The 26,010-nt window shown below is 46.4% G+C and overlaps 1 protein-coding gene across 5 annotated transcripts in view; it reads left to right on the top strand.

Moving 5' to 3' along the window:
* LOC119971962 (growth arrest-specific protein 2) overlaps positions 1-26,010 on the top strand; it is a 181,558-nt gene that overhangs the window by 53,591 nt on the left and 101,957 nt on the right. For all 5 annotated transcript variants that reach the window (XM_038808331.1, XM_038808333.1, XM_038808332.1 and 2 more), the window contains 2 exons: positions 9,298-9,419; positions 24,152-24,293. In XM_038808331.1, coding sequence (XP_038664259.1) covers positions 9,298-9,419; positions 24,152-24,293 — 264 coding nt within the window. The remainder of the gene's footprint in view (positions 1-9,297; positions 9,420-24,151; positions 24,294-26,010) is intronic.

Here is a 26,010-nt window from a genome sequence, read left to right as displayed (position 1 = left end):
TGGACTTAGGGGAGGGACGATCCGCGGGCAGGGGGGACTTTGGCAGGGGCTGGGGGCACTGTTGGCGGGCAGTCTGGGGGTTGCGAGCCTGGCCAAAGTGGGGTCACTATTTGGCAGGCCGGGTCCACATTCCCACACCGGCGTTAGGACATAGCCTGAAAATCGGAGAATCCAGACCCATGGGTTTGGAAGGCGCTGCCAAATGTGCCCTGGCCAGTTGGTAGAGTAAATCTTGTAGATGCTACACAATGCTGTCATTGTGCCACTGGTGGGAGGAGTGAATTTTTACGGTGGTGGATGAGGTGTCAATGGATGGTGTTGAGCTTTTTGAGCGTTGTTAGAGCTGCACTTGTCAAGGTAAATGGAGAGTATTCCTGATTTCAGCTTTGTAGATTATTGACAGCATTTGCCATGGACAAACGCATCTATGACAGATATATTGATGAGGACAACATGAAGTACGTTATCCCCTTAATCTCTTTCTAGTTGCAGGAAACCCAGTCTGGCACATATGGCCCTCAGGATTTGGTTAGCCGTGATACCACTGATCCACTATTCGGTGACAGATATGGAAGTTTCCCACTCAAGTATACATTTGTACCCTTGTTACGCTCAGTGCATGTTTTCGGAGGAGTACTGATTCATTATTTGTGGAAATATTCATTGGTAATCAACAGGAGACATAATTGCCTCTGTTTGTCTTGAAGCCATATGACTTCATGGGATCCCAAGTAATGTTGTGGACTCCCAAGGCCCATATCCCCTAACAGTATACCACTGGAGCTCTATCACCTGTGGGATTGTACTGCCAACGTGACAGGATATATCTGTGAATGGTGAAGAGACAATCTGGGATTTTGGTTGATAGATACAATTCTATGAAAATTGCTCGAGCTGTTGCTTGACTAATTTCTGGGGTTGCATTTTGAACTTTGGCACTGGTCCCTAAATTCCAATGGATTATAAACCTATCCCATCTTTGGGTGTATCTCTCAGATGATTCCCTCAACATTAGGTTGAGAAAGAGAGAGCCTAAATACACCAGATTTGTCAGAAGTACTGATCTATCCTTCCTCAAGGGAAGGGAGCCCATTTTTATACTTTACAGACAGATGAATTTTTAAATTCAGCATGTATTGCCCACCCATGAGGACATCTCACAGTCAACCACATTGCTGTTGATCTGGAGTCACATGTTGGCCAGATCAGGTAAGGATGACAGATTTCCTTCCGTGAATGTGATTTGTGCACTAGATGGGTTTTTTACTCCGACTTCCAGATTTTTATTGAATTTAAATTTCACCATCTGCCGTGGTGAGATTTGAACTTGGGTCCCCAGAGCATTACCCTGGGTTTCTGGATTATTAGTCCAGTTACAATATCACTACGCCACTGCCTCCCCCAACTTAATTACCTTAATCCCCAAGTGAAGACTAGAGTTAGAGAGATGACTCTGTCCGGGTAAGGGAGCCCCAGTAGTTATACCTTCACTTTGTGAGACGCTTGAACATATTCAGCAAATCTAAAATTCCAGTGTGTGATCATAATATTAATTGTTTTTTTGAAGTTGCATAACTAATGTTTTACACATGAGGGTGTTACCTTCATTACAATTAAATTCAGTGTCTTTATGTCCCAAATAAAGTTTGTATCATTATTAGTTTCTAGGTTGACCCGGGTCTCGTTGATTTCTAAGAGAGCTTATATAACTGTTACATGCCAGGTAAGGTCTGTCATCAATTCAAGGGAAACCAAGTCGAGAGAGCTCATGATGGTGAAATTTCCCTTAATTATCTGCCGGTGCTGGAAGATCAAAATGCAGTTTTTGGGTTGTGCTAGCTTTGTAAAGAATTCCATCGATTGAGGTTTGGGGCTATTAACATAAAATCAGCTCATCAAATACTAGACTGTGGTAGTCTTCCTGACAGTTTGCAACAAAAAATGTTCTACTCTGTGGGCGGGATTCTCCGGTCTCCCAACCCATGTTTTCCTGCCAGCAGTGTGGGGCGCCAGCAGCGGGATTCCCCGTTGCCGCCGCCAGCCAGTGGGGTTTCCCATGGTGGCCACCCCATGCCATCGGGAAACCCGCGGGCGTGGGGGCGCTGCCGTCGGACCGGAGGATCCTGGTGACAGAGAATTCCACAATGGAGCTTTGGTTGTGGATCTCCCTTAGCATGAGATATTTTATTGCACTGAGGGGATTTGACAGGGTAGATGCTGAAGGGATGTTTCCCACTATGAGAGACACTAGAACTGGGGCACACAGTATAAAATAAGGGGTCTCCAATTTAAGATGGAGATGAGAAGAATTATTTTCTCTCGGAAGGTTGTGAATCCGTGGAATTCTCTTCCCCAAAGAGCGGTGAAGGCAGGGGTGGTGATGTGCATCACTGTAAATACACAAGGGGTTAATGTAAACACACATAGACTAGATAAACACAAGAGGGAGCACCAGAGATATGACACATACATTCAACCAACAGGTCAGTAAGATAGGACACGACCAATGGGCATTCACGATACACACAGAGGTGACACTACCACAGGGGGGCATTACACCAACCCATATAAAAAGACACAGCACACATGATCTTCCTCTTTCCAGTGAAGACACTTAGTGAGAACACAGGGTTGTTTTGAAACACATCACACCCACCACCTGGAATGTAGCAGACTGGTTCGTCAGTCTGAGTAGCTATAGCAGGATTGACGGGAGAGTTGAATCCAAGTAGGAGAACTGTTAACAGTTTAATAAATGTGTTAAAGCTTTCTCCAAGTCTGAACCTTCCTTTGTCAGAGTGCACATCTAGGAAGCAGCTTATGCTACATCAAGAGCATAACAAAACAGCAGGGTCATTGAATATTTTTAAGCTTATGCTAGATAGATTCTTGACTGATTCGGGATTCAAAGAATATAGGGAATAGGTAGCCACAATCAGATCAGCCATGATCTTATCAAATGGCGGAGCAGACTCAAGGGGCTGAATGGCCTACTCCCGCTCCATATTCGTGTACATGTAAGAAGAAGCAAATCTCTGCATGCAAGCGATATCGAATTAGAAGGCATAGAATCTGTGTGGGTGGAGTTGAGGTATCGCAAAGGAAAAGGATCCTGATGGGAGTTATGTACAGGCCTCCGCGGAAGCAGCAGCCAGGATGTGGAGCAGAAAATAAATCAAGAGATAGAAAATGTGTATAAGAAAGGCAATATTACAATAATCATGGGGGACTTTAATATGCAGCTAGACTGGGAAAATCAGCTTGGTGGCAGATTCCAAGAAAAGGAATTTGTGGAATGTCTATGAGATAGTTTTTTTTGAGCAACTTGGGGTAGATCCTATTCGGGTGCAGGCAATTCTGAACTTGGTGATGTGTAATGAAGCAGACTTGTTTAGGGAACTGTTGGGCAGCATGGTAACGCAGTGGTTAGCACTGCTGCCTCACGGTGCCGCAGTCCCAGGTTCGATCCTGGCTCTGGGTCACTGCCCGTGTGGAGTTTGCACGTTCTCCCAGTGTTTGCATGGGTTTATCCTCCACCACTCAAAGATGTGAAGGGTAGGTGGATTGGTAATGCTAAAAAATTGACCCTTAATTGGAAAAAATGAATTGGGTACTCTAACTTTTAATAAAAAAAGATTTGGGAACTTAAGGTGAAGGAACCCTTGGGGGCAGTGACCACAAATTGATAGAATTTACCCTGTAGTTTGAGAGGAAGAAGCTGGAATCAGCTGTAACACTTTTACAATTGAGTAAAGGTAACTACAAAGACACGGGGCCAGAGTTGATTGGAAGGGGAACCTAGCAGGGAAGACGGTGGAACAGCAATGGCAGGGGCTTTTGGGGGTTATTCAGGAGGCACAACAGAAATTCATCCCAAGGAGGGGAAAACATACTGAGGGGAGGACAAGGCAACCATGGCTGACACAGGAAACCAAGGGCAGCATAAAAGCTAAAGAAAAAGCATACAAAGTGGTGAGGATTAGTGGGAAGCCAGAGGATTGGGAAGCCTTTAAAAGCAAACGGAGTACGACAAAACCAGCACTAAGTGGGGAGAAGATGAAATATGAAATATTTGGGGCCTCACGGTAGCATGGTGGTTAGCATCAATGCTTCACAGCTCCAGGGTCCCAGGTTCGATTCCCGGCTGGGTCACTGTCTGTGTGGAGTCTGCACGTCCTCCCTGTGTGTGCGTGGGTTTCCTCCGGGTGCTCCGGTTTCCTCCCACAGTCCAAAGATGTGCGGGTTAGGTGGATTGGCCATGCTAAATTGCCCGTAGTGTAAGGTTAATGGGGGGATTGTTGGTATACGGGTTACGTGGGTTTAAGTAGGGTGATCATTGCTCGGCACAACATCGAGGGCCGAAGGGCCTGTTCTGTGCTGTACTGTTCTATGTTCTATGTTCTATGAGTGTTAGCTAGCTAGTAATATAAAAGAAGATTGCAAGAGTCTTTTACAATATATAAAAGTTAAGAGAGAGGCAAGAATGGACATAGGACCACTGGAATATGAGGCTGGAGAAGTAGTAATGGGGAACAAAGAAAAGGCAAAGGAACTGAACAGGTTCTTTGCACCAGTCTTCACAGTGGAAGACACCAGTGGCATACCAAAACTTCAAGAGAGTCAGGGAGCAAAGGTGAATGTAGTGGCCATCACTAAGGGGAAGGTGTTGGATAAATGGAAAGGCCTGAAGGTTGATAAATCTCCTGGACCGGATGGACTGCATCCCAGGATTCTGAAGAAGATAGATGAGGAGATTGTGGAAGCATTGGTGGTGATTTTTCAGTAATCACTGGAGGCAGGGAGGGTCCCAGAGGTCTGGAAATTTGCTATTTGTGAAATTATAGGCTGGTAAGCCTGACTTCGATGTTGGTAAGATTTTAGAGTTTATTATTAAGGATGAAATTATAGAGTCTTGGAAATGCATGGTAAAATAGGACTGAGTCAGCATGGCTTTATCAAGGGGAGGTCATGCCTACCAAATCTAGTAAAATTCTTTGAGGAGGTAATGAGGAAGTTAGATACAGAACCATTTGCATTTCCCGAAGGCCTTTGACAAGGTGCTATACAGGAGGCTGCTAAATATCATAAGTGCCCATGGTGTTAGGGATAAGGTATTGGCATGGATAGAGGATTGGCTGACTGACAGAAGGCCGAGAGTGGGGATAAAGGGTCCTTTTCAGGTTGGTAGCCGGTGACCAGTGGTTTGCCGCATGGGTCAGTTTTGCGGCCACAGCTATTCACAATATACATTAACGATCTGGAAGAAGGAACTGAGGGCATTGTTGCTAAGTTTGAAGATGATACAAAGTTATGTAGAGGGACAGGTAGTGTTGAGGCAGCTGCATAAGGACTTGTACAGGCGAGGAGAGTGGGCAAAGAAGTGGCAGACCCTATTTGGAATATTATGAGCAGTTTTGGGCCCCGTATTTAAGGAAGGATGTGCTGGCCTTGGAGAGGTTCTATAGGATGTTCACAAGAAGGATGCCCAGCATGAAGGATGCTCATCTGAGGAGCGGTTGAGGACTCTGGATCTCCACTCGATGGAGTTTAGAAGGATGAGGGGGAATCTTATTGAAGCTTGCAGAACATTGCGAGGCCTGAATAGATTGGATGTGGAGAGGATGTTTCCACTTGTAGGAGAGACTAGAACCCGAGGGCACAGCCTCAGACTGAAGGCACAATCCTATAAAACTGAGATGAGGAGGAATTTTGTCAGCCAGGGTGCTAATCTGTGGAACCCTTTGCCACAGAAGCTGTGGAGGCCAAGTTACTGAGTGTCTTTAAGACAGAGATAGATAGGTTCTTGATTAATAAGGAGATATGGGGTTATGGGGAGAAGGCAGGAGAATGGGGATGAGAAACATATCAGCCATGATTGAATGGCGGAGCAGACTCGATGGGTCGAATGGCCTAAATCTCTTATATCTTATGATCATGCATTGTGAGCTGTATTCAACCTTTTAAAAGATTGAACTTTTTTTTAAGTTCTTATGTCTAGGAAAACAAAACAATTAAATTATAACCCTTAATTATGGCCAGATTTCTTTACACCGATTCCTTCACAAGGTATTAATGATAACGACTTTGCAAGGATAATTGTCCGTTGATGTCCTCTTATTCAATGTCTAGGCAGCAACCAAGTGTTATTTCTGTTATTTTTTATGGTGGGTCAATACAAATGAGTAGTTTGCTAATATACTAACATCAGTGAAAAACTGCATAGTTTTTCAAACCAAGTGTTTTCCATCCCGTTTGGCAGAGAAGAGAAACACAATATTCTGATTGTGTGGGATCCCTTTGCTGAATGCCTGCTTCATGCGTCAGTGTCTTGTGATAATATTGTAAAATCACATGTCGCTCATTTCAGCCTGAAAGCACAGCATTCGAGCATCAGAATATATTTTTACACTCCCGATCGAGTAATTTAAAAATTAGAATAACAGCTAGCAATTATTCCAGAGCTACTGAAATTAGAAAGAGGTAGCAGAAGTATAGATCTAAGCATGAAATAGATACCAAATAAAAGGAATAAGAATTGTTAGAAATGGAGACCGTCCTGCCGAGATGTTTGTTTGTGATTCAGTCCTTCCCGATATTCCTGATATTCCTGCCAAAGGTGTTCCTTTGTAAGCTGGGTAGATTACTCTTGGCATTCATATAGGCTGGCAAGACGCCGCGGATTCGTCAGGTATTTTTTACAAAGGAGGCGGTATGTGGTGTGGGCTAGCATTCCTGAATTTATTGTATTATGACTGGGCAGCGAACGCGGAGAAGGTCTGGCAGTGGAGGGGGAGGAGGAGGTCGAGTGGTGCTGGTGGAGGAAGTGTCATGTTTGGGGGTACATTTGAAGGCTCTGGCTGCGCACCGCCGCCCCCTCCCTTCCGCTTGCCCCGGGGAAAAATACAGTGAGTCCAGTGGTGGCTTTGTCCTTAAGAGTCCGGAACCAGCTGTGGCGGCATATTGGGGGGGGGGGTTATGTCTGTGCTGGCCCCTGTTTGTGGGAATCACCTGATCACTCCAGCAGGGATGGATGCAACATATAGGCGGTGGCATAGGGAAGGGGTGGAATGGGTGAGGGACTTGTTTGTGGAAGGAAGGTTTGTAAGTTTGGGCAAGTTACAGGATTGCAGAGGAGGGGGCGGGAGTTGCGGGATTTTGTGCGTAAGGAGGCGCACTCTTTTGGACAGGTTGTTGTCGCCAGTTGAGTTGAAGGATGGAAAGATTGTGGGTATTTAGGGGTGGCTGGTGTGCACAGAGATTGAGGAGGTTAAGCGGAAATGGGAGAAGAAGCTGTACATTGATAGCCACACCTTCACAACAACAATTTTGGAGAAGGGTCTGATAGAATGTGAAACCAGAAAGAATAACCTCAACATTGGGCAGGGTGGAGGTAGGAAATAATTGTAATCAATAGACCAAGCCTTAGGAAGGTCTTGAATTTCCCTGGCCCTACACTCATCCCTAGAGCATCTCGAAAACAAGGACTCCTACATCAGACTCCTATTTATTGACTACAGCTCCGCCTTCAACACCATAATCCCAGCCAAGCTCATATCAAAGCTCCAAAACCTAGGACTTGGCTCTCCACTCTGCAACTGGATCCTTGACTTTCTGACCAACAGACCACAGTCAGTAAGAATGAACACCAACACCTCCTCCACAATAGTCCTCAATACCGGTGCCCCGCAAGGCTGCGTACTTAGCCCCCTACTCTACTCTCTGTACACACACGACTGCATGGCAAAACTTGGTTCCAACTCCATCTACAAGTTTGCTGACGATACGACCATAGTGGGCCGGATCTCGAATAACGACGAGTCCGAATACAGGAGGGAGATAGAGAACCTAGTGGAGTGGTGCAGCGACAACAATCTCTCCCTTAATGCCAGCAAAACTAAAGAGCTGGTCATCGACTTCAGGAAGCAAAGTACTGTGCACACCCCTGTCAGCATCAACGGAGCCGAGGTAGTGATGGTGAGCAGTTTCAAATTCCTAGGGGTGCACATCACCAAAAATCTATCCTGGTCCACTCATGTCGACGCTATCACCAAGAAAGCACAACAGCGCCTTTACTTCCACAGGAAACTAAGGAAATTCGGCATGTCCACATTAACCCTTACCAACTTTTACAGATGCACTATAGAGAGCATCCTATCAGGCTGCATCAAAGCCTGGTATGGCAACTGCTCGGCCCAGGACCGCAAGGAACTTCAGAGAGTCGTGAATACCGCCCAGTCCATCACACGAACCTGCCTCCCATCCATTGATTCCATCTACACCTCCCGCTGCCGGGGGAAAGCAGGCAGCATAATCAAGGATCCCTCCCACCCGGCTTACTCACTTTTCCAACTTCTTCCATCGGGCAGGAGATTCAGAAGTCTGAGAACACGGACGAACAGACTCAAAAACAGCTTCTTCCCCACTGTCACCAGACTCCTAAATGACCCTCTTATGGACTGACCTCATTAACACTACACCCGTGTCTGCTTCATCCGATGCCAATGCTTATGTAGTACACTGTATATATTGTGGTGCCCTATTATGTATTCTCATGTATTTTCTTGAATTCTGTTTAATTCCCTTTTCTTCCCATGTACTGAATGATCTGTTGAGCTGCTTGCAGAAAAATACTTTTCACTGTACCTCGGTACACGTGACAATAAACAAATCCAATCCAATCCAATGTTGGATGTTCCTCTGCATTGAGATCATGAATGGTAAAGGAAACATGATTAACTCAGACAAGATATTTTGAACAGCAGCATGAAGGGAGATCATCTGGGTGAAAAAGATGATAAGGGAGAAAATGATTATTATTAAGCAAAAATATACAAACTTTTAATAACTTACAAATATCAGTCAAAAAGAACACTGGATTAAATAAACTCTACATCATTACAGGGTCGGCATTGTGATCGGGGTGACACTGGATCACTTAAATTTCAGCTTCGCCTTTTAAATTAGCATGAGTGGATACAGATCTTCAGTTGTTATTTTAGAGGTGTACGTTTTGATCATGATTTTTATCACCACATATAGATGCGTATCATAACATTGCAAAATGTACAAAAGTCAGCAAAACAGTTATGCAAAATTAAAAATAGGTTGGTGATATCTAAATTTGAAATAACAGTGTTATTGTGATGACGTAAAGTACAATTTGTTTCAGATCTGACTGAAAAAGAAAGATTTCAAGATACTTTCAACTAAATCTTACTTTTGTAGCTCTTTGCAAGACCACTGGGATGTAACAGAATAGCAGTCATCGTGTTTTATTGTGACTTTTCTTACTTCTAGGGAAGGAGATCACTGCGGAAAGTTTTATGGAAAAGCTGGATAATGGAGCCCTTCTCTGTCAGCTGGCACAAGCATTGCAAGAAAGGTTCAAAGAAAACAACAGTGAAAACAAAGCTTCCAAGGTCAGTCTGAAACCACAGTTCATAGTCAATGCTGTTTTACAAATTGTGGTGACATTTCTTTAATGTTTAACCCTCAACCATTCACAAAATGAAGTTATGATGATTTGCAGAACTAATGTTAATCTGCAAATGTCTTTCCAGACAATTTCTGCGAGGTTTCAGTTATATATCATTGTGGAAATAAACTACCATTAATATTTGTAAGTATTTTAAAGCCTTGGTGTAGATTTTTAATCAATTGGTACTTATTACCACAAAAAAGAACAAAAATGTAACATACACTTGTGATCTACAAGACATCATACCTGCAAGTGTATAACTACCAGGAATTCCAAATCTAATGCACCAAAATCACATTAGAGTTTGTTACCATTTATTCTGCATTCTTTAAAATAGGGACACTTGTAGTGCCAGGTAGGGCAAAGTCACCTATTATTTATGGGGATCGAGAGTTCCTTCCTAATTTGCCAGTATAAATTATATTTAAGGTTATTGCAAATGATGTGGGCAGCATGGTGGCACAGTGGGTAGCACTGTTGCTTCATAGGGCCATGGACCCAGGTTCGATTCCCGGCTTGGGTCATTGTCTGTGCGGAGTCTGCATGTTATCCCTGTGTCTGCGTGGGTTTCCTCCAGGTGCTCCGGTTTCCTCCCACAAGTCCCGAAAGACGTGCTGTTAGGTAATTTGGACATTCTGAATTCTCCCTCTGTGTACCCGAACAGCCGCCGGAATGTAGGATTTTCACGGTAACTTCATTGCAGTGTTCAGTGAGACAATAAAGAATATTATTATTATGTCATTGAAACACATTGCTATACATAATTGATATCAAAGTGCCTTAGTAAAACCATTTTATACCAAATCACACAAGTTTTCTCCACATCCCATCCAGAGAAATCTGCCAAAACAGAAAGGCTGCAAAGGTGCCAGGGCTGTGGATGACCGGAGATTATAAAATGGTTCTCAAGACTCTCGTGGCCACTTTCGGCATGGCCACCATGATTTACAATGTTTGTAAAGGCACTGGAGGCATGCAGAATGGGAAGCCCGTGATATTAGTCAGTGTTTGATATGTTGCCTGAACTGCCATTTAGGACTTCTCTTAAACACTCTTCACCCATTAGCGGTATTTAAAAGGATCACCATGGGACTTTCAGAAAAAGTGCTTTTGCCCTTCCTTTGCTCACTGCAGAGTGAGATGGAGGAGATTTGAAAAGTTGGTGGAGGCAGAAAGGAATGGTGCTTGACTTTTCCAAGGAGTTTTGAAGAGTTTGGAGGCTTGTTAACAGAAAGCTTTTTATTACCAATTGCAGTCGTACCCTTTTGTGCTGCAACTTCTCTTATTTTTGAGAATCCAAAATAAATAATACCAAACATTTTGCCATTGGTTTTGGTATGGGATTTGGAATTCCTGCCAGTTTAGAGACTTGCAGGTGCAATTTGCAAATCCCCTAAATCAATACAACTGGCATCTCTTGGCATCTGGAAAGGCAGATATGGAGCGTAGGCAGCAGAGAGTAGATGGAAAGACCTTTATGTTTTAGAACTGTTTAACTGTTAATTGAAAAGCAGTTTTTTTCCTTGATGTTAATGGGGTTAATCCTGTGTTAATAATCAAGTTTGCTTTAATATAAAAGTTTCCTTGTTGTCAGTGGAATCTCTGTCCTGGAGCGAAGTATCCTTTCCTCAAAGTTTACAAATTTAAAAATTGCGAGGGTCTTATCCGGTTTCCAGATATAAATTGGGGCCTGGTCCGGGTACCATAACAGACCACAAAATGAATGTACACTGGGGCGGGAAAGGTCTCAAATGGGAAGCCTGCCCGTACCCCATTTGAGGCTTTTAAGTGGCCAAAAGCCATTTGGGAGAGGGCAGCAAGGGGGATGGGGTGAGTAAGATGGTGAGGAGGATGTGAGTGGGAGGGAGTGAGGGGGTTAGGAGAGGGGCAGTGGGTGTGAGGGAGCAAGTGAGCGGGGCAGTGGGTGTGAGGGAGCAAGTGAGCTGGGCAGCGAATAGGAGGGAGCAAGGTGGTTGGGAGAAGGAAGCGGCAAGAGGGAGTTAAATAGAAAGTAGTTAGTTATAAAAGTCGTAAGCCGAAAGAGAACTTTGGGCCATTTAGGGATCAAGGCAGCCATTAGGTTTTTCATATAAAACTTACTGGTCAATAGCCCTCCCTTATTACGTGGTTTCTTATGGAACGTGATTTTTGTTTAGTTTGTTTTTATATAGAATGACAATTTGGATGGATGGACGGATTTGTTTACTGCCACGTGTAGCGAGGTACAGTGAAAAGTATTGTTCTGCATGCAGCTCAGACCCATCAATCCGTACATGAAAAGAAAATACACAATGGGCTAAACATAAAATACACAATGTAAATGCATAGACACAGGCATCAGGTGAAGCATACAGGAGAGCAGTACTACTCGGTAGAGAAGATGTGTGAAGTGATCAGATCAGTCCATAAGAGGTCCATTCAGGAGTCTGGTAACAGCGGGCAAGAAGCTGTTTTTGAGTCTGTTCGTGCGTGTTCTCAGACTTCTGTATCTCCTGCCCGATGGAAGAAGTTGGAAGAGAGAGTAACCCGGGTAGGAGGGATCCTTGATTATGCTGCCCGCTTTCCCCAGGCAGCGGGACGTGCAGACAGAATCAATGGATGGAAGGTGTGCTTGTGTGATGGACTGGTGTTCACGACTCTCTGTAGTTTCTTGCGGTCTTGGGCCGAGCAGTTGCCATGCCAGGCTGTGAGGAAGCCAGATAGGATGCTTTATTTCTTTTAACATAAATTTAGAGTACCCAATTATTTTTTCCAATTAAGGGGCAATTTAGCGTGGCCAATCCACCTAACCTGCACATCTCTGGGTTGTGGGGGTAAAACCCATGCAGACATGGGGAGCATGTGCAAATTCCACATGGACAGTGATCCAGGGCCGGGATTCAAACCTGGGTCCTCAGCGCCACAGTCCCAGTGCTAACCACTGCGCCACATGTCGCCCCCGATAGAATGCTTTCTATGGTGCACCTGTAAAAGTTGTTAATAGTCAATATGGACATGCCGAATTTCCTTAGTTTTCTGAGGAAGTATCAGCATTCGGAGTACTATATTTACTTTTTCATTTTCAGTCTTCGTATAAGAGGGAAAGAGGGAAGCAGGCAGGTGATGTAATTCATTTTTTTAAAAAAATAATTTTTCTTGACTTTTCTCATATTTATATACAGTTGTTGTGTATACATTACATTTTTCTTGCCCGCGCTAATTTACTTTATTTTGCAGAGAGGTTTGTTTTCTGATGTAATTCATGACCTCAGCAAAAAATGCCAGCTTGGAATATGACATGCAATGACCATTTTATATTTCTACATCTTCAGTGTTGACTCCTGTGAAATGTGTCAATGCAGTTGATTTTTTTTTTCTCTGACTTTCCTTTGTTCCTTTCGGGAAGTTCCTGGACGGGATTCTCCAAAATCGCATTTGTCTGTTGTTATGCTGAAATCGGGTGCGGCGCCGTCTTTCGAACGCTCCGCCCGCTCAAAAACAGCGTAATCGCTGGGTATGCCACACGCCGTTGGGACGGCCTCAGGACATCACCTGAGGCCCTCCCCCGATGCTCCGCCCCAAGGGGCCGACATCCCGACGGCGTCAGTCGCGTGTACACAAAGTTTCAGGACCCTCGCATGTCGGCTGCAGACAGTGTCCAGCGCCGCCACAGTCATCATAGATATCATAGAATGTACAGTGCAGAAGGAGGCCATTTGGCCCATCGAGTCTGCACCGGCTCTTGGAAAGAGCACCCTACCCAAGGCCAACACCTCCACCCTATCCCCATAACCCAGTAACCCCACCCAACACTAAGGGCAATTTTGGACACTAAGGGCAATTTCACATGGACAATCCACCTAACCTGCACATCTTTGGACTGTGGGAGGAAACCGGAGCACCTGGAGGAAACCCACGCACACATGGGGAGGACGTGCAGACTCCGCACAGACAGTGACCCATGCTGGAATCGAACCTGGGACCCTGGAGCTGTGAAGCAATTGTGCTATCCACAATGCTACCGTGCTGCCTTTCGTAGAGGAAGCCGTTCCGCTGGCAGGGGGGGGGGCTTCGGTTGGGGCTGGGGGGTGACTAGTGGGGGGTGGTCAGAGGGTGGCAAGGATTTACAGGGGGGCACTATCCGCATGCACGATCACGGACCCGGCCATTCTCCGTCCATATCTGCAGGTAAAGCCGCCTTTACGTGGCATGGCTGCTAGCTGCCCACCGGGTGGAGCATCGGTGCGGGTGTGCCGCCAACGTTTTGGTCGTAAGACCTGACGCTTCCTCCGGACATAGCCGCAAAATCGGAGAATCAAGCCCCCTGCTCTGCTTTGTGTCTCTCCCCAGTGGCACAGCAGAAGTTAGAAACTGACTAAGTGAGGAATGACTGAGTTAAACCTATGCTCTGGCACTCTGTGTCATTATTAAAACAATGACACATTACACCACAGTGCTGTTTCTTTGCACAATGTGTTGATAATCTGCCATCAAATTTTGTAACCATTGTTAAGCCAGCCCATTGACTTTGCTTTTAACTGTACTCTTTTAAGGCAGGCAATAACCTCCATGTGGTGAAGACATTACTGTCTCAATTTGCATACCATCTGGAGATGTAATTTTCTTACCTGGGGTAGAGAAATTCAATTCTGATCTCTGGACAATTGAAAACATAATAGCGTCAATTTGCCTTTTCCCAACAGAGTTACATATTTGTAGAAAGTTGGTTAGTAATATAATTTACATGTCGTTTTCCAGGCATGTGATGGCTACTGAATGTAGGAATGGTAATATTTAAGCTAAGTAGTGAGGTTAATTGTACAGATCAGTTGGCCCATTCCGTGTTTGGTATTGGCAAGAGATGGTGCTTGGATGGCGCAGTCAAGTGTCATTTCCTCCAACGTTTAGTCTGGAATTGATGAGGGTAAAAACATGAAAAGCTCTTATTTTAAAAAATACAACAATCTTTCTGTCACGTCAGTAATAAAAATCTTCAATGGATTTTTATTAAATCCTGTACAGATTAAAATTAAATATGTAATATGGTCAGATTAGTTTGGCAGGTCAAGTGGTGCAACGGGATGCGTCCCTTTGAACCAGACGATCTGAGTTCAAGTCCCACTCCAGACTTCATGGTCTCGGAAGGTGTATTCACAATGAAGCCAAACAGGTTGAATATTCATTTGTAAATCTTTCCACAAAGGCAAATGTCAGGCAGTAACAGCAGGAGAGATTTTTAGTCTGGAATGAAATTGGAGCCTCTGCCGTCATAATGCATAGCCTCAGGCTCCAACATGCACGTCAAGTGTAAGTTGCCACAGCAACTCCAACTCTTTGGGGGTCAGTTAGCTGGTTGACTGCTGTGGACCAGATTGGTGCCACCAGCTTGAGGTTCAATTTGCCTTCTGGCTGGGGTGGATTTGGGACCTACCTGCCACACCATGGTGGTTGCCTGCTGTGGGTTGGACCTACTTTGGGCAGAGAACTGAAGAAGAAGGTTAGTTCAGTCATGGTTTGAAAATACAGCGTTTTACTCAGTTGAATATTTGTTCTCCAAAATCAGTGATGAATAATATATTTCATAAGAAGTTACAATCAGTGGTGCAGTATTACCCAATCAGCCAGGCTGAGGGATGCGACGGCGGGACGGGGGGGGGGAATGGATAGAATGACGGACGAGACAATGTCCTATGTGAAACGGGTGAGGATACGTGTTTTCCTAGCCCTGTGGGCTTGCTGAACCCTCGCCACTGCTGTCTGTCCATCTTCCGGCTGGTTCTGCAGATCCTCCCCGGGAATACCTCCTGCCCCTCATGGTCCGGTGCCTCCTTAGCCTCCTTCTCCTCGGAGTTGGCCACATGTTCCTCCCCTTTCACCACCAATACATCACCCCGCTGTTGTGTCAGGTTGTGGAGCACACAGCAGACCACCGCAATGCGGTCAAACCTCGGGGGGAGGGGTGGGGGTGGGGGGGGGGGGGGGGGGGGGGGGGGGTTGTGGGGTGTATGGCCGTGCACCACCAGTGCAGTCGAGTCTGATGCACCACTCAATGACAGCCTGGGTGGCCACATGGGCCTCATCATATCAAGTCTGCACTTCGCTTTCTAGCCTCCTTACTGGCGTCACTAGCTAGGTCCTCAATGGGTAACCCTTATCCCCCCAAGAGCCATGGGGCCATCCTGGGATGGTCCTCAAAGAGGTTGGGGTTGTCCGACTGCCCCAGAATGTAACTGTTGTGCACACTCACTGGGAAGCATGCATACATGTGCATGCTCTTCATGTGGTGGTCGCACACAAACTGGATGTTCAGGGAGAGGAACCCCTTCCTATTGATGTAGGGCACTCCCAGATAGCCTGGTAAGGACAAGGCGTGTCATCTATTATCTGGACCTGAGACATCCCGGTGATGGTGGAGAATCCTGCTGCTCGGTATCCTGTTGAAGAAGGAACACATTTTCGAAGCACCATTTCGGAAAGTGGCATCATCGGAACAAATGCGGTGGAGGCGAAAGAGTTGAGATAAAGGAATGGACTCCTTACAGGGTATATGGTGCGAAGAGCTTTGTCCAGATAGCTGTGGGAGTCAGTGGGCTTTTAGTGGATATTAGCAGATAGCTATTGTCGGAGATGGAGACAGAAAGATCAAGGAAGTGAAGGGAAGTGTCTGAGATGGACCAGGTGAAAGTGATGGAGGTGTGGAAACTGGAAGCGAAGTTGATGAATTTTGCCAGGTCCGGACGAGAGCATGACGCGGCACCAAAATAGTCATCAAAGTACCGGTAAAGGAGTTGTGGGAGGGGACCCGGGTAGGCCTGGAACAAGGAATGTTCCACATACCCTAGAAAAATGCAAGCATAGCTAGGACCCATGCGGGTATCCATTGCTAAACCTTTGATTTGGAGAAAGTGGGATGAGTTAAAGGAGAAGTTGTTGAGTGACAGAACGAGTTCAGCCAGGTGGTGGAGAGTGGTGGTGGATGGGGATTGTCCGGGTCTCTTTTCGAGAAAGAAGCGAAGAGCTCTCTGGCCATCCTGGTGTGGGATGGAGGTGTAAAGAGATTGCACATCAATGGTGAATAGGAGGCAGTTAGGGCCCGCGAACTGGAAGCTGTCAATGTGACTCAGAGCATCCGAGGAATCCCGGATGTAGGTGGGGAGGGAATGGACCTGAGGAGTGAGGATGGAGTCAAGATAAGAGGAAATACGTTCGGTGGGGCAGGAGCATGCTGACACAATGGGCCTGCCGGGACAGTCCTTTTTGTGGTTTTTGGGAAGTAGGTAAAAGTGGGCTGTCCAGGTTTGGAAGACTATGAGGTTGAAAGCCGTAGGGGGAAGGCATCCAGAGGAAATGAGGTCGCTAACGGTGTTGGAGATAATGGCTTGATGTTCAGTGGTCTGGTCATGGTCCGGGGGGAGGTAAGAGTAAGTCTCTGAGAGTTGGCGCTCAGCCTCTGCGAGGTGGAGGTCAGTACGCCAGATGACAACAGCACCCACTTTGTCGGCAGTTTTGATGACAATGTCGGGGTTAGACTGGGTGAGGGGGGCAGAAAAATGAAGATGGCCAATGTCCCATCGACAGTTCACAATGAAAAAATCGAGGGCAGTTAATTGTCCCGGCCGGGTGGGGGGGAGGGGTGTCCATTTGGTGGCAGAATGTTGGAGGCACATGAAAGGATCAGTGGAACGGGGGGAGGATTCTTGCCCAAAGAAGTGGGCCTGGAGATGAAGGTCATGAAAGAAGAGTTCAACATCATGTCGAGCCTGGAACTCATTGATGTGGGGACGTAAGGGTACAAAGCTGAGCCCTTTGCTGAGAACAGCGCGCTCAGCCTCAGAGAGGGGAAGGTCAGAGGGTATGGTGAACACGCGGCAAGGGCTGGGGCTGGGAGAAATAGGGTACGAGGGATTGGGACTGGTGGAGGGCCCAGGATGGGCAGTGGTGTTGATACTGGGAGAAATGGGGTACGAGGGATTGGGTCTGGTGGGAGGCCTAGGTTGGGCAGTGGTGTTGATGAGTTGTTGAAGCTTGCGTTCGTTAACATTTGCAAGAAATAGGAAAAGATTCTTGTTAAGGCGTTGAATGATGCAATGGATGAAATGAAACTGGGGATAGGGACAGCTTTGAGAGAGTAAGACTGTGCTGCTGGAGGGAGATGTCGAGTGTCTTCATGTGGCGCCGCATGGCACTGAGTGTGGCTTTCAGGATACGGTGAGAGCAGTGGTTGGAAGAATGTTGTATATTCTGGAGGTACCTGTAATCCTGGAGGTAACATGCAGGGTGGAATTTAAGTTGAAATCCCCGTGGGGTAAGTCGGAGACGAAGACAGTCACTGAGGAAGGAAATATGGCTGTGAGTTTTGATAAATACCTTGTCTAACACTAAGAGTGAAATGGAAAGCAGTGATGGTGGATAGTGGGGCAGGGACATACGGAAATCCTGTCGGAGCCAAGGTTCGTAACCCTAACCCTTGCCTGAACCTGGAAGACTTGCAAAAGGACAGGGATGACCAACCCCTGAGGTCTCAAATGAACCTCTTACCCTTTTGCTCCAATTACTAGTGCATAAATAAATCTTTCTTCATTGCTTAGCATTCCCATTTATCGATAGTCAAGATTGCACTGCTGATACTGGACACCAACATGGCTGAGTACTCAAAGCAGGCATTTGTAAACTCACCACTAACCACAAGAATCCTTCAGTTGCAACAGGAGATGATTTGGTTAAAATAGTTTGGAAAGCCAACTTAAAAAGACAAAATTGTGTGAGATTATGCGAGGTGAAAGGTTAGAATTCTGCTATATTGCAGCATTCCAATAAGATTACATCTTATTTCAGACTATGAGTGTTTTTGAAAGGATTTGATCAACCTTTTGCGAGCGTGCATGTCTGTGTTTCTAGTTAACATAATGTGCTTGCTATATTAAACAATGCCAACTCAGGCAGATTTGCAACAGTCAAATGTTATCTAGAATGTGGGAGGTAATTGTCAGTGGAGATTCTCCCATGCCTCCATCACAATCTCAGAAGAGCCATCGAAACCTGAAAGGTGGCTTAAACTCCACAGAACATTCCCCCCTATAATACGTGGCTCAACCTCACCCAACCATATATCACTCAAACTTCAAATATACACTACCTGAGATCAGGAGCAATCTCACCAATCATCCTCACCTGAGTTCAGGGCAGCACCTTCACATGGACACTTATTTTGGGTCTTAGAAAGTGATCACGCCTCCCCCAAGGAGAACGACTATTAAGAGACATTGGCGTGATTTAACCAGAAAAAAATCTGTCTGGTTTTGGGTGCATTTAGCGGGGTATTTCTCGGCGGCTGTGGCAGCGCTCCTGAGCGTGGCCCAGTCACAGCGGGCCGTGGCTATGGACATCGGTGGCATTGCCGAGGAACTAGCCGACGTGGCACAGACGCAGAGGGAGATGGCCCAGTCCCAGTGGGAGATGCCACAGTCATTGGCTGATGTGGCACAGACCCAGAAGGTGGTGGCACAGTCATTGGGTGATATGGCGCAGTCGCAGACGAAGGTGTTTCACTCCATGTGTTCCATGCCTATGAGCATGCAGACCATGGTTGAGACAGCAGCGGGCCTCCAGGACTGGCAGTGCCAGGTGGTGGAGAAGACTCAGGGGTTCACCTCTGCTCGCACCCCCGTCCCATGGAGTAGCCCGGGGGCCATTGGGCACTCTGAGGGAGAAGGAGTTGATGGGGCCCGTGCGGTGACTCCCACAGGGGAGGTGCCGGAACACCGCAGCACCGAGGACTGCCCATCCTGTCCCTGGCACAGCTGGAAGGAAGTGGGCAGAACAGGGCGGCACCAAGCCACGTGGGACACCGGAGCACCAGCCTGGCCCTTCCAGGCCCGGTCACCTGAGAAGAGGCTTGCCAAAAGGGACCAAGTTCGCAGGGAGGGAATCACATCAGGCCGCCTCCGCTCCTGACGTAGCATCAGGACCCGTAAGGCCAGAATAGTAGACACCAGTTAAGTCGGCATGAATACAGGGCACAGTTTAGTGATTGGAGCTAGGGCTCGTACCTATATATCTGTTTTCACATCAAACACCTGTGCACAATGTTACAAACTCATTGCAGAGTGGATCGTCATCATCCTCTATCCCATGGACTATACCCGGTGTTAGTCTCACCCAGAGCCTGTATCCTGTAGTGCGGCAGGTAAGAATCACGGAGGGGGTAGTAGGTGGCGGGGGGGAGGGGGGGGGGGGTGCGTTGGCTGTGGTGGACCTGCAAGCACACTTAGAGATTGGGGCCCGATCTGTGGGGAGCCGGCCTGGCCAGTGAGTTGAGCTCCCCAGAAAATGATTCTAAGTGGGGGCTAAACCAGTGAGGAACTTCACAGCCTCCTCAATTATAGAACTGTGACATTTGTGCACTTTACAAGCTATTAAGAGAGATATTGAAGGATTGTTTTGTCACTGAGTTAAGATTTATTTAAGCATAACCTGGTAACAAATGTGTCACCTGTATGTCCGCTGGAGGTACCTGGAACTTATAATCCAGTACAATCTTCGGATAAATTGGGTTGGGAAGCAGGAAATAATTGCACAGAAATCTTCATTTTTAGGTCATATATTTTTGTTGCTGTATTTCAATGACAAATCATTTTGTCCTTATTTATCATAGAAGCTGCTTATGGAAACTTATCATGTTGTAGCCATACTTTCCTCCCAGTGGGGCGACTGGAGGGAGTATGTAATTACAATGTGTAATTGCAAGTTTCCGTTGCAAATATAAACAAAACAATGTATAATGGAAAAAGTTAACAGCAAATGCGTGCAAATGTAAGATATTTACTGTACTACAACAAATCTCTCGTGCAAATGCAGAGGAGGACTAAAAGCACTATTTGGGTAAAGAGGGGTGGCTGTTTAGGTTAACTGGACCTCTGTCTTAATAGGCGCAATTCTTTGGAAAGATTTCGATATAGTCGCGAGCAGGAACTGCACCGAGTTTCCCGGCGCACAGCCTAGAGTGACCGGCACTTAACAAGGCCCAAAGGGCTTCTCGCCGCGAATGAAGGCTTGCCAGCTGGTTCACCGGCACCGCATTCGCCAGCCCCTGCAAACAAGGCCGAGCAGCACTTAAGCAGCTCTTGCTCAGCCAAGCCCAGCCAGCTCCCAATAATGGCCCCCAGGAGACGGGCCCCAGGATTCGGTGATGCAGATCTGGGGAGTGTCCTAAACACCGTGGAGGCCAGGAGAGATGTCCTGTACCCCCGAGGCTCCCGGAGTGCTGCCTTGAACGAGGTGGCGGCAGCTGTCAGCTCCAGGGGTGTGACCAGGAGGACTGGCCTCCAGTGCTGGAAAAAGGTCAATGACCTACGCCGAGCAGCACAAGTTAGTAGATACCAATGCTCCCACCCAGAGATCTTTCCGTCCCCACAAGGGCATCCAGCCCCCCAACTCTCCATGCGACCCCAACTCTCCCTCCATCCCCCTCTCTCTTCAACCCCCTTCACCCCTGCTCCCTTCAACCACTGCCAAACCCTTCCTTCATATCCCCCCTCCCATCACTGTGAACCACACGTGTGGATAACAATGCCCCCTCTGTTATCCTCAGGAAAAGCTTTCCCACAATCGCCTGGAGAGGGCCCAGACTTGCGGGGGGGTGCCAGACTTAAGAATTCTCACCTCCTTTGAGGAACGAAGCCTGGAAGTGACTGGGGTGGCAAAGGACAGAGCGGTCACCAACGCGGAGGCTGGCAGAAGCCGCAGAGGTGAGGAACCACCGGGCTCCACCCGGAGGACCTGTCAAACGTGAGTTGTTATTGCCTTACTGACTGACCCATCCCTCCCACTGACCACATGTCCATTCTCCAACAGGTCGTCCAGCCGATGGGTCCAGCTCATCGCTGGTGGCCACCTCCAGCCTCCCAGGAGACCATCTCAGAGGGGAACTCCAAGGAAGACACGATCGAGGTGTCACAGTTGTCATCCCCACTTTCCACCAACGCAGATACACACACTTCGGTGGCAAATGTTTATGGTCAGGTGTCTGGGGCACAATCTGGTGAGCACCACACAGCTGTTGATGCACATCAGGTGGAGGCAGGAACCCCCGGGCGAGACGTCTGTCAGAGGTTTGCTGGATCCCAGCACCCAGCTGGGTCCCAGCCTGATGCTGACCCTGTGGAAGACGTATGCCTCGGTCTGATGGAGATGATAGGGAGTGATCAGGACATTGAGAGGGAGATGTCAGCGACACTCCAGCAGATCCATGGCCGATTGGAGGCATCCCAGAGGCTATGGGCAAGATGTTGCCGGCAATGCATGGCACCGAGGTCAACACTGCAAGGATGGCGACCGCAGTTTACAGCCTGATACACGATGTCGGCACCATTAGTGAGGGTGTCCAAGGTGTGCACGTTCACTGACGGTCATGGCTGAGAGTCTCGATAGAATGTCCACCTCGCTGGGGGATGTCACCCAGTACCAGGCTGACCTTGATGAGGTTCTGCGGGACATGACCGGCTTTCAGATGGGGATGGCCGAGGTGCTGCGGAGCTTGTCCCAGTCATGCTGCAGAGCCTGTTCCAATCACTGCGGAACATTGCCAAGGGCATCGATACGATGGTGCAGACTATGGGAAGCCGCCAGAGCTGGCAGAGCCAGATGATGCAGGGGCAGCCGGGGGTCGTAACAGTTGCCCTCTGTCCCAAGGTGAACCTCAGGGCCCTGTGGGCATCGTTCGGGAGGAGGAAGCGCTGGCTTGCAACCCGGGTAATGTCCTGCCCATGCACTCTCAGCTGCAGCAGTCTCCCCTCACCTGCCCCCCGACCCTGTACCCCTGACATCCTCTCATAATGTCACCTGGACCTAGCGCTGGTCCCCTTTATGTGGCACTCACCCACCCTCCAGCTGCGGATATGTCCCCGGAGCTGTGTCCCATCCCCTGGGTGTTTAGATGTTGGCTGCTGCGTGTGTTGTTGCTTCCTGCAGTGTCAAGCACAGTGTCCAGGCATCACGGTCTGATTGGGATGCTGGGCAATGACTCCCACATGCTACATGGCCCGCCTACCCACAGGAATCCACTTGGGACGTGTCAAGTGCTCACTTAATCACGATTGCCAATTTCCTATTAGCAGTAGCCTTCAGCCGCACGACAATAGGCCTCGGCAGTCGGTGTGGGTTATGGATGATCGATGGGGGAGTTGGGCAGGGACAACGGTTGCTGCCGGAAGGGATACACACGATCCACGGGTTGGCATGGTGGAGTTGCGCGTGCCTGCCCCCCAGTTGCCCCTCCCATGGCAGCCCACCCCTGCGAAGGATCTCCCCCCCGTCCGCCGGGGGCCGCTTACACCGCACTGAGCACTGGCGTTGCAAGCCCAGTGCCCACAGGCTCTTTGCTTGTGAGCAAAGATGGCTACTCACCTCCTTGGCTCCCCGCAGACCCTTCTGGCAGGTTCACCTTTTTAAAAAGGTGTACTGATTGGCGCCAGCGTGACCACTTGCCGGGGAGGCCGATGAATGATGGCAGGCCGTTGGATATGGGATGGCCCCCGTTAATTGTATGGAAATAGGAATTAAGTGGTGATTATTGGTTTGTGCCATGCTACGGCGAGATCCTGATTTCCCTTACGGGAGCGGGCCGGTTGCATCGCCTGGTGTGGTTCTCGTTTTCGGGCCTCTCCCGCCATTCACGATCTTGCTTTGCTCGGGCGAGAGCACCGGAGAATCATGCCCAATATATTTTTTGAAGTTCATACAACCTGAAGAAGCAAGACTAGAAGTGTAATGCTGGTTTAGCTCACTCAGCTAAATCACTGGCTTTTAAAGCAGGCCAGCAGCATGGTTCGATTCCCGTACCAGCCTCCCCGGACAGGCGCCGGAATGTGGTGACTAGGGGCTTTTCACAGTAACTTCATTGAAGCCTACTCGTGACAATAAGCGATTTTCATTTTCATTTCATTTCATATGCTGTAATTTTTCTCACTTCCTCCAGCAGGCCCAGCTTTTAAACACACACAAGTATAAAGCGGAGCGCAAGCATTTCTAATTTATTTTCTTATTTTTCAAAGATATTTGAAAATAAAATACTGGTTATAAAATTGAAGCCACCGAAGAAAAGTATTTCTTGGGCACAGCTGATTGAATGGTAGTGATACATAGTGGAAAATTAGATTGCGTAACCAGAGTTCCGCTCACAGAGTCACAGGTGTGAGCTCAATCCTCAAGCCCAAACCTCTGCTTTTAGAATGGCTCAGCCGTTCAACTGAAAGCTTTAATGAAGAGATTAAATTACACAAAGTGCAATCCAATGTACAAATTTCCCCATTGTGAAATGTGTATTATTTTTATTTTGTTTGAACCCTTATTTTGGGCATTCTAAATTCGAGTTAATAAGGAATAAAATGGTTGGCGATTTTATTTTTTCACAAAACATTTTCTGAGAACTATAGCAATTAAGGACAAGCCATTGTGCAATCAGAGCAATGAGTCTTTGAATACAAAACCCCATCATAAATTCTGACTTAAGACATGCACAAGTTGAAACACAAAGTACAACAAAAATGTGACAGTCGAACTCAAATGCTGCAGACAGGAAGTGCATGCAGATGTAATATTGAGATATATTAGATGGATAAATATGCAATTGGCCACGTACGTAATTAGCCTGAGCTATCATTTGGAATGAAATAATACTATGTTTTAATCTCACAGCATCTACTTGCAAAGAAGATTCCTTGCAAAGCCAATGCCCCTTCGGGTTCTTTCTTTGCCCGCGACAATACTGCCAACTTCCTATCCTGGTGCAGAGACGTGGGGGTAGATGATACTTGCCTTTTTGAATCTGAAGGTTTGGGTATGTAGTCAACTATGTTTACATCATAATATATCATATTGGGACCAGCTGCAATATAGGATCTCTTGAAAGTTTTATTGTGATAAATTACACAATACGTTGAGTATTTTCTGTGACTTGCATTGGTGAGGTGTATTTGAGAAGCCCTTTTTAGTTTGATGAATACATTATCTGTACTGTCTGGAGAATAAGTGAGCCTTTGTGTAACTGAAAGACCTCTTTTCTCATAAAGATAAAAGGTCACTTGACAAAAACTGACTGGAGAGCTTATCTTTCATGTAACTGATATGCTCCTTTTATGTGTTAATGGAACTGTTTTGCGCTATTGTGTTCAACTGACAGCTTGACATACTTATCACTGTCTTTTCTCTGACATAGTCTAATGAAAAATAAGGCTCTCAGTGGTCTCAAGAGAAATGGCCTCAAAGATGACTATCTGCACTTTGACACTATTGGCTCAAATATTGCTTTTTTAGGACATGCCACCAATGGAAGGAGTCTTCTTCATTGCGAGAGAAAGAAGAGCTGAAGCAGGGATTCTTCTAAAGGTCCACCTCAGTTGGTGTTGGAATGCTGTGTATTGTACCATAATTTTGTGATTGCTGTCGTAATTTCTGTCTTTTCACTGATCTTACGTATTGATTTTGTTCATCAACCATTTGCTTGCCCCAGTTTCTGTCTTTAATTCAACATCCATTATCACTTTGTTTTTCATTGAAGCATGTGAAAAGAATGTGTGTTGGCTGAGCCTCTAAACTCCACAAACAAAAGTCTTACAGGATTGCCGTTTGACTTAAAAGCTCCTGTTTGATTGGTAAAAGTGAACTTATGTTACCTCTTCACCTCTATAACTTCAAGAACTTGCTGCCTTTTAACATCAGTTCTTTGTTTGGAACAGCTCTTCAAGAATTGATTAAAAAGTTTAAACTCCTCACTTGTTGCCACCTTAGAAACAATTCAAAACCAATTCGGAATAAGGACTTCGATTAAAGTCCTTGAAAGCTCATGTTTTAAAATGTACAGGATTGTTCTGTATAATATCAGAGAACTCTGGATAGCAATCAGGAGGAGGAAAACTGGCTACATCTTTGACCCCCCTAGCCTCAGGCTTGGAGAGTTTAAAGACCATTGCAGTGTTTCGGCAACACATTTGTTTAGATAAAGCAAAGAGCTTTTGCACAATTATTAAACATTACAAAGTACAATAAGAATACACAAAATCATATTGTATGTATCATTTAAATAAATTCTCAAACAAAAATATTGTGAACTTGTTATAATTATGCCTTTGAGGAGAGTTATAACCTACACATTTCTCAGAGGGTTCAGTCATTTGGCTTCTAGAATGAACTTAGCTGGCTATATAAGTTAGCAAACTATTGAATTCATTTTGAAACAAGTATAAAATAGTTATACCGAAGTCCAATATCAGGGACTAACATCTTGCGCCAGAGGACATTTGAAAAAATGTCCCATCAGAAACTGTGCTTCTTTTGGTTAACCAAATTAACCAAATCAGCAAATTGAAGGATAAATTAAAATGCAGCTTCTTAAAGAGATACTGCATCAAAGTAACAGAATCTCAAAGAAAGCTGTATCAATGAATGTATTTTAATGGCACCAGAATGAGTTACAATAAAAATGGAAAAACTTCTCATATTGCACTTTCTTCACCATGTACCGAAGTACAGTGAAAAGTATTGTTCTGCGTACAGTC

The sequence above is a fragment of the Scyliorhinus canicula genome, chromosome 9, assembly GCF_902713615.1.
Source record: "Scyliorhinus canicula chromosome 9, sScyCan1.1, whole genome shotgun sequence".
Classification (NCBI taxonomy): domain Eukaryota; kingdom Metazoa; phylum Chordata; class Chondrichthyes; order Carcharhiniformes; family Scyliorhinidae; genus Scyliorhinus; species Scyliorhinus canicula.
Note: the sequence above shows the minus strand (reverse complement) of the source record. Positions and strands in the feature narration are given on the sequence as shown.